The sequence below is a fragment of the Triticum dicoccoides genome, chromosome 2A (assembly GCF_002162155.2).
Source record: "Triticum dicoccoides isolate Atlit2015 ecotype Zavitan chromosome 2A, WEW_v2.0, whole genome shotgun sequence".
NCBI lineage: Eukaryota > Viridiplantae > Streptophyta > Magnoliopsida > Poales > Poaceae > Triticum > Triticum dicoccoides.
In genome coordinates this window covers 34,802,654-34,810,771 of record NC_041382.1, presented here as the reverse complement: position 1 = coordinate 34,810,771, position 8,118 = coordinate 34,802,654, and the positions used below count along the sequence as shown (strand labels likewise).

Genomic DNA, 8,118 nt, shown 5'->3' with positions numbered 1-8,118 from the left:
TGCCACACAATGACTGGGCATCGCCGGACAAAGGCTCCTTGGACTGAAGCCATGACCGGACGAGTGTCGGCGACTCGGTGAACACATAATAGCTGTTGAGGTTGATAGTGTATGGTGGAGGGTGACCGGTGATGAAAGATGCAGCAGAGTGTTGCAGCGATTTCTGCGTGCCAGGTTGACCGTACTGATAGGTGGTGAAGTAGTACAGTGCCTTGTACTGGGTGGGCCAGGGTGGCGATTGCCCAAAGGCCACTGGCACAACGGTCCGTTGGTATGAGTGCAACCGATTGTACCATGTCGCGTCTTCGCTTTTGATCGCGTGGAAATTCTTGATTCTTTCTCGAAAATCTTTGGTTTATTTCCTAACCTTCTTCCAGAACCTAATCTCTCGAATATCTAACGGTTTTACTTCTTTATATACGTTTGGGAGGCCTCTCCTTTGTCCATTGACAAACCAATCTATTCGTGTTGCATATTAAGATTGTAAGCAAAGGCAAGTATCTCTTAGGCCATGACACGCGCTCTGGAACGAATGCCAAATAACATCACAAGAGGAGGTTGATCGCCTTGCCGCCGGCGGAAGCTTGCCACATGGATCAAAGCCCCTTTCATGAGGAGGTTTTTGAGCTAGAAGACACTTCCCCCGATGCATTGGGACAAGGGATCAAGCATAACCGGCAAATGTGGGATCAAGGTGGAGATAGTTCATCTGAATAAGAAGTCCCTGCGGAGGTAAAGATGGAAGAACATGAGCCACAAGAGTTGATCATTGGTAAGGAGCAAGTTGAATCTCTTAAACATATTAAATTAGTAATCATGTGCAAATGAGGGTACCCCAACCGTCATGGATGGCCACACAATCCGTAGATCGTTGAAGGATGCTTATCAGTAAACTACCGTGCTTCGGGAAGCAAAGCGCGCGGCTTCTCGAGCTTGGCTTCGTGGGTGCAGTCCCCACCGCCCACTCAACAGAAAACTGTTGAGTAACGGCAACAAGTGATTGAGTTCAGTAGTTCCTCATAGAAAATTATTGGCTCTAGCGATATGGTAATATGGAGAAGACAAAATTGTTTGAAGCACGCACAGGTGCATCGTGCAAGCCTGGCTCGTTAGAAACTGTTGATCTGAGTGTTTCTAGCGAGACAGGCCTACAGATGCTTTGAGTTTCGTGCTATGCAAGCCCACCAGTGAACGCAGGCAACAAACGGGCCACAATCTTTCCACTGGGGCTTGGTTTGTCTATATGCAGGCAACCAAACGCGTCCTCTTATTGCACTAGTATATTAATGCCCGGCTGGCGCACCGCACTCGCGGAAACGAAAGGCGGGAGAATCAGTTACGCTCTGACTTATGTAGGCTCCCTAAGAAAGGCCACGTACTTGCGCTGGATGCATGCAATGCATATCATGTACGGCGTGGAACCTACGAACGATGCGATCTGCCACCAGCCAATGCAAAGTCGATCACCAACCGATCGAGTAATGACTAACGACGTGCGTGGATCAAATCGTTGATCGATGCGTGCAGTGGACTCTGGGATCAAGCGAGTTTTAATTCGCCATCCGAAATTTCGGCGCGCCAAACCCAAATTAGCGAATTTCACTCCGCCGGCCATCCTTCTTCGCTTGCAGCCAGATCAGATCATCGACGAGCTGTATCGTATCGTTCAATGCGGATGCCTATATAAGCCATGCTTCGCCTGTTCCATTCATCCATCCATCCATCGAGCTGCTATAGCTACTTTCTTCACACAGGCAAGTAGTGGGGTTCGATTCAGAGGTTCAGGCATGGCAGCTCCGACGAGAGGGCTCGTCCTCGCCGTCCTTCTGGCGATCGCCGTCGCCAACGCCGAGGCGGCGTCCGTCGTCGTCGGCCTGGCCAAGTGCACCGACTGCACCAGGAAGAACATGAAGGCCGAGGAAGCTTTCAAAGGTAAGCTAGCTAGATATTCGGTCGTAAATTGTCAATGCACACATAGTGAAATTAGCTCACTGTTGTTCTGCCATGAATGCACACCAGGTCTTGAGGTGGCGATCAAGTGCAAGAACGTCCACGGTGACTACGGGAGCAAGGCCGTGGGTGCCATCGACGGCACCGGCGCCTTCAGCGTGCCCCTCGCTTCTGACCTCCATGGCGCCGACTGCGTCGCTCAGCTCCACAGCGCCGCCTCCAACGTGCCGTGCGCCGGCCAGGAGCCGTCAAAGATCGTGCCGGTGTCTGAGAGCACCACCTTCGGCATCATCGCCGGTGACAACACCGCCACACTGTCCGAGGCATCGCCAGAGTGCGCGTCCATGAAACTGTGCGGACCGATCAAGAAGCACATCATCGAACACTTCCACCACAAGAAGCCCGTGCCACCGAAGCCGGAGCCCAAGCCCCAGCCTCACCCGGACTATGGCCCCGTGCCCAAGCCGGAGCCCAAGCCAGAGCCCCACCCCGACTACCACCCCGTCCCTCCCACGCCCACCTACGGCGGCAGCGGCGGCGGCGGTGGATACCACGGACACCACTGACTCCGATCTGCCACCCTCCCACCCAGCACTGAAATCCCCACGGTTGTTTCGTACTCGGAGTGACGTTGCTATTTATGATCGCCGCATGCACGGTTGGTTTAGCCTTTTATCATTCCCTACCCTGTTTTCCAGTATCTGCAGAATGAGTTCAGAATAACTGTTATGAGGGTCAGGGGTCAGTGTGTCAGACATGTGTGTGGATGTTGGTGTTTCTTTACCAAGGTTTGTAATATCTGTATCATTTTTTGTAAGATGAAGTTATTATGTATGAATCAAGCTATATATAATCAAATCCGCGCAAAGCATACTCATTTCCCACCCTTTTCTATTTTCCGTCAAGAGTTCAAGACACAATATTATGAGGAACACTGTGCATTCTTTTCTTTTCTTCCAGGCAGAAATGCTTTGTTTTTAAAGTTGAGTGTGAGAAAGCATATAATAGAGTTAAACTATATTTTTTTATGTGAAGTGCTACAGTGTAAAGCTTATGGACATAAATGGATACGTTGGAGTAAGTGCCACCTAACAAGGTTCTATTGGAAAAGCTTAAGATTGGCCATAATGGGAGTAACTTCAAAAGTAACATTGAGTTCAACCTAGCAAATTTGTCTATGTGGCAATGAATTAATGAGGAGAAAGGTAATTGAGTAACTTAGCTAGTTACTCATTCTATGAGTAACATCACACGTACCAGGATAAAATGAGTCTATAACCTAATAAATGAAGCTTTGCATGACACTATGCATATGTTACTACCCACTACGGAGGTAATAACATAGTCAAGAATAGCGTGTATGTTACTAGTGTAAGTTACTCTCCATTGTGACTAGTCTAATGGGAAGGAGACTGAGCTCTTTACTATAAGGAAGGGGCTTTGGCAAGGAGATCCCTTATCCCATCTTCAATTTAACATAGTTGTATATGTCTTCTCCGGGATGCTAGTCAAAGGGAGTAGAGCAGGGCTAGTCAAAGGGCTCCACCCAAAACTTTGGTCTTGGAGGGGTGATTTGTTTGCAGTGTGCTCATGACACTTTTCTTTTCTCGCTGGATGATGGTATATTAGCTTTAAACCTAAAGTTTATTTAGACCAGCTTTGAGCAAGTTTCAGGTATGAAATTAATTACCATCAAAGTGAGTTGATGTCCATTAACATGGAGGGTGATAAGGTGACCCCCTTCGTTGACATTTTTCAATGTGTCAGAGGGATGTTTCCTAATAAATACTCCCTCCGTCCCAAAATAAGTGACTCGCGTTTGTACTAACTTTGTACTAAAGTTAGTACAAAGTTGAGTCACTTATTTTGGGACGGAGGGAGTATTAAGCTTCGCCTTTACACATTGAGAAGCTTAGGACGGAGGATTTGCAACCTATAGTGCATAAGATGTTACCTAGAGTTTGAGGCTGAAGGGGTGAACTTCTATCTCATAAAGCCAAGATAGTTCTTATTGAGTTATGTCTTTCTAGTATACGAGTCTATATGTTTTATTTCTTTAAGTTACCTAAATGTGCCATTAGAATTCTCAATTCCTAGATGGCTAATTGCCTATGGATTGATCATGAGGGGAGTAGTAGAAGTCATCTAGACGAATTGGCCTTCCATCTATATGAAAAACGATTTTGGGGGCTTAGTCATTACAAACTTCCAGGACCCGAAATTTGCTTAGTAGGAACTTGGGTCAGGAGACACGTTGCGTTGGAAGGTCTAATATGGAGAAAGGTTATTAACTCTAAGTATAATACTAGAAATCCAAATATTCTGTGTTGTCATGATACACATCCTTCTTAGTTTTGTGAAGGAGATATGTGAGCCATGAGAGATGTGCAGTTTGGTTATAAGTGGCTAGGAAATGGCCGACTTTTTCTTTGAGAATAGGAAATGGTAGATCATTGAGATTGTGTGGGGAGGTTATATGGTTTGGGAATGCCCCTATGGAAACTCAATTCTTGGATCTCTATTGTCTGGATAATGAGAAGAACAAAATAGCTAATGTAGGGGGTGTCATTCAATTGATATGTACTCCCTCCATTCCAAAATATAAGATGTTTTTTAACACTGTCATAGTATAAAAAAAACGTCTTACATTTCGGGACGGAGGGAGTACTTTCCAAAGGACAGTGGATGGGCAAGAAACCATGTTCACCTTTGTATTTTCGGACTTTGTTTGTGCTATTGAGTCTGTTCACTTTGCAACTCTACTTGCTGTGGTGCCCTCCTCAGTCCTCACCCGGCCGTGTTTCCAAATTCCCCACGCCCTTTCCGTTTCTCCAACCCATAGGCCGCCGCCATTCCCGTGTCGATCCAACAAGGAGGCGATGCCGCGGGGAGGTCCCGACCACGGCTGCACGGAGCAGGACCACCCTCCGGCGATCTCCCCACCCCGTCCGCGGCAGTGGCCCCTGCCGTTCCTGAGAGCCGGGAGGAGCCCCTTCCGGTTCTTGGCCCATCTGCGGCAGGCCGGATGCGGGGTGGTCAAGAGGAGGAGGAACAAGATGCGGAAGCGGAAACAGCGGCGGCCTGCAGCGAGCCTCCCTGCCGACCTCCTCGCGGAGATGGTCCTGCCGCGGGTGGCGTACAGGTCGCTCTGCCGCCTCAGGTGTGTGTCGAGCTCCTGGCGCGCGCTCTGCTCCGACCGCCGCGTCGCCAGGAGGTCGCCGCAGACCATCTCCGATTTCTTCAGCCACTCCCGCGACGCGCGTCGCCGCGGCTCCATCTGCCACAGCCGCGAGGGCCATCTCCTCGGCTTCCACAATCTGTCCGGGAATGGCCGGCCCCTCATCGACCCGTCTCTGCCCTTTCTGCGCGAGCGCGGCTACGCAAGCGTCACGCTCATCCACTGCTGCAACGGCATCCTCCTCTGCTCCGCCGACGGGAGGCCTCCGCCATCTCCGGCGGAGTACATCGTCTGCAACCCAGCGACCGAGGAGATCTGGGCCGTGCTGCCTGCGCCCGCTTCACACGCCCCCCCACGGGACAACAACATATGTCTCTGTTTCGATCCTGCAATAGTTCCATCCTACTTTGCTGTGTTTGTGAAACCATTGGAGAGCGGTCGATTCGAGGTTTATTCGTCAGAAACTGCACAGTGGACATCCCTGCTGAGTGATTGTAGTGACCTTGGTTTTGCTGGTGACGATTTAGGGTATGTCTTCTTCAATGGCACTCTGCATTTGAGTGCCTACTACTCTTCTTCCATCGTCACGCTGGACACCAAGCGAGAAACATGGGGGGCAATCCGAATGCCGGAGGACAATAAACCCGCTGCCATCGGGCTGTCTCGGGGGCGCTTACACCTTGTATGCATAGACTATGACAACGATTGGCAACTATCTGTTTGGGTTCTCGAGGATTATGCCAGTGGTAAGTGGACCTTGATGCACATCGGGGACTTTCCGGGTCTGCTAGGAACGCCTCGTCGTGTACCCACCGAGATCTACGAGTCGGTTGCAATCCATCCAGAATGTAATTTGGTTTTCTTTACTGGCGGGGAGGAGAGGTCATGGTCACTCTTGTCGTTTGATATGGATACCCAGAAAGTGCAGCATATCAGCAGTCTTGAAAGTCGCCCTTATCTGCCGTGTCTGCCTTACATCCCCTGCTTCGTGAAATGGTCCTCGGATGGTCACTAGATCAGGTGACCAGACCCACTTTTGAGGCAGTGGCCTGGACAACTTCGGTGTCTAGGTCAGTTTGCTTATCTGTTGGTGTTCAAGTGCATGTCGTTTATTTGGACAGACCTACTCAATTAACCTATTTGCTCTCATTTACTAATTGTTGCTCTCACTTGTTAACTGGATGTGATAGAACACATTATCCCTGTTTGAAATCATTTGCATTTTCAAATCTTTCGGTGCATCCATTTTATACAGATATCTCTAGTATGCAACTTATTATCTATCTATCTATTCAAAAGTTTTAAATCAGAAAATAGGGTACTCCAAGGATGCGAGTATCGCTCGCGTTCTGTATGCAGACATGGGGGCGGACCTGGACGTGTCGGTGCTTTGTAGCTGCTATATACAGAGATTGATGATGTGAAGGTGTTTGTTGAAATGTCTTTGGTAGTTGTGTGAGATGAATCAGTTCAGCAGCAGGTATGCATACTTCCCCTAAATTGTCATCTCACTAGATCACTTTGAAAAGTCAAATGACATTGCCCACACAAGTTCCCTTTGTACCAGCCATAGCAACTGTTGTGGATTTTAATTGTTCAAGTTTCCTTTTACCAGCAATAACAATTGTGGTAGATTTGAAAGAAAAAGAAAATCCATGTTGTTTTGAAGACTAAAGCTATCTGTCTCAGTTCATTCACAGCTGCTTTGCGCATAGGGGATATACCATTATTTTCAACCAAAATGTTTGGTATGAAGTTTTACTACTTTACCCATAACCAAAAAACCTCTGTTATACTTGAGTTCTTTGTTTGCATCATTTTGATAGTATTTGATAAACTTCACAAGGTAAACAAATGCTAGGTGTATCATGTAAGCTTACAAAGGTGACATGACAATGGGTTAGAGAAATGATGCTGGACCATCCATCACTTATTGCAACATGAGGACAAAGCTATAAATTCTTATAGAAATGATTAGCTAGTTAAGTTTTCCCCGTTATGTACAAGTCCATATGCATTTTAAACAGTCCATCTTGGGATTACAAGCCGGCATTTTATTCTATCACTACTAAGGTGTTAATCTGCTGTACATATTGGTATTTAGGCTAGTCATAGTGGGAGTAACTTAGCTAGTAACATAGCGCACTTCGAGAAAATTCTGCTTATGTGGCAAGTAATTAATGAGAGATGGTAACATAATATGTTACTGTAACATAACGCTTTCCAAGACAAGATAAGTCTATGAGCTAATAAATGAAGCCATTTATGATACTACTAGTATGTTACTTTGCATTATGAAGGTAGTAACTTAGAATAGTGTCATATGCAAGACACTAGTCTAAGTTACTCCCCACTATGACCAGCCTTATGAGACAGGCAGAGCTCTGTTCATCGTTCATTGGGGTATGTGTAGACATCTAAAACACATATATCTATAAATATGGAATTGTTTGTGCTGCAAATTATTTTCTGGAGTGATAGCAGCCTCCATACCATGATGCAGATGTAAACACAACTATGTTCCAGTTTTCCTTGTACGGGCAAACTATGGCACACTTGTAAACACAGAGGTAAATCCGTGAACCTTCAGACAATGGTGTCAGTTGTCACCTATGTTGATCAGTGGATCAAGAGCTTTGATCAGATTGATGTACTGCAGAGCATATGTAGCAAAAGTATATTTGTCATCACCGGTCCATGCTGCTTTACTGCCTTGGAATGAGGTACTTCGCTACACTTTTAGGCACAATTCTACCATAGATCATGTTTATGTCCAGAAACCAGAGTTAACATACACCGCGATATCAGAAAGGATGTGCAGAAATGTTGCCTCTATATGTCGTACCTGGCTCCGTCAGTGTTCAGGATGCATTCAGCAGGAGACACCTAAGTTCTCCATCAATCTGAGTAAGCGACCCTGCTGATGGCTCACTAGTTTTGCTCGCCGTGTAGTATGCCATCTTGTCACATTCTATGGTATATTCTTTTTT

General features: G+C 46.9%; 1 protein-coding gene across 1 annotated transcript; it reads left to right on the top strand.

Annotated features, from left to right (window-relative positions):
- The first annotated feature begins 1,629 nt into the window (after window positions 1-1,629).
- Window positions 1,630-2,832, top strand: LOC119352979 (proline-rich protein 4-like). Its single transcript, XM_037619564.1, has 2 exons — window positions 1,630-1,932; window positions 2,020-2,832. The coding sequence occupies exons 1-2, from the start codon at window positions 1,788-1,790 to the stop codon at window positions 2,514-2,516; spliced, it is 642 nt and encodes a 213-aa protein (XP_037475461.1). The 5' UTR covers window positions 1,630-1,787; the 3' UTR covers window positions 2,517-2,832.
- Window positions 2,833-8,118: the final 5,286 nt, after the last annotated feature.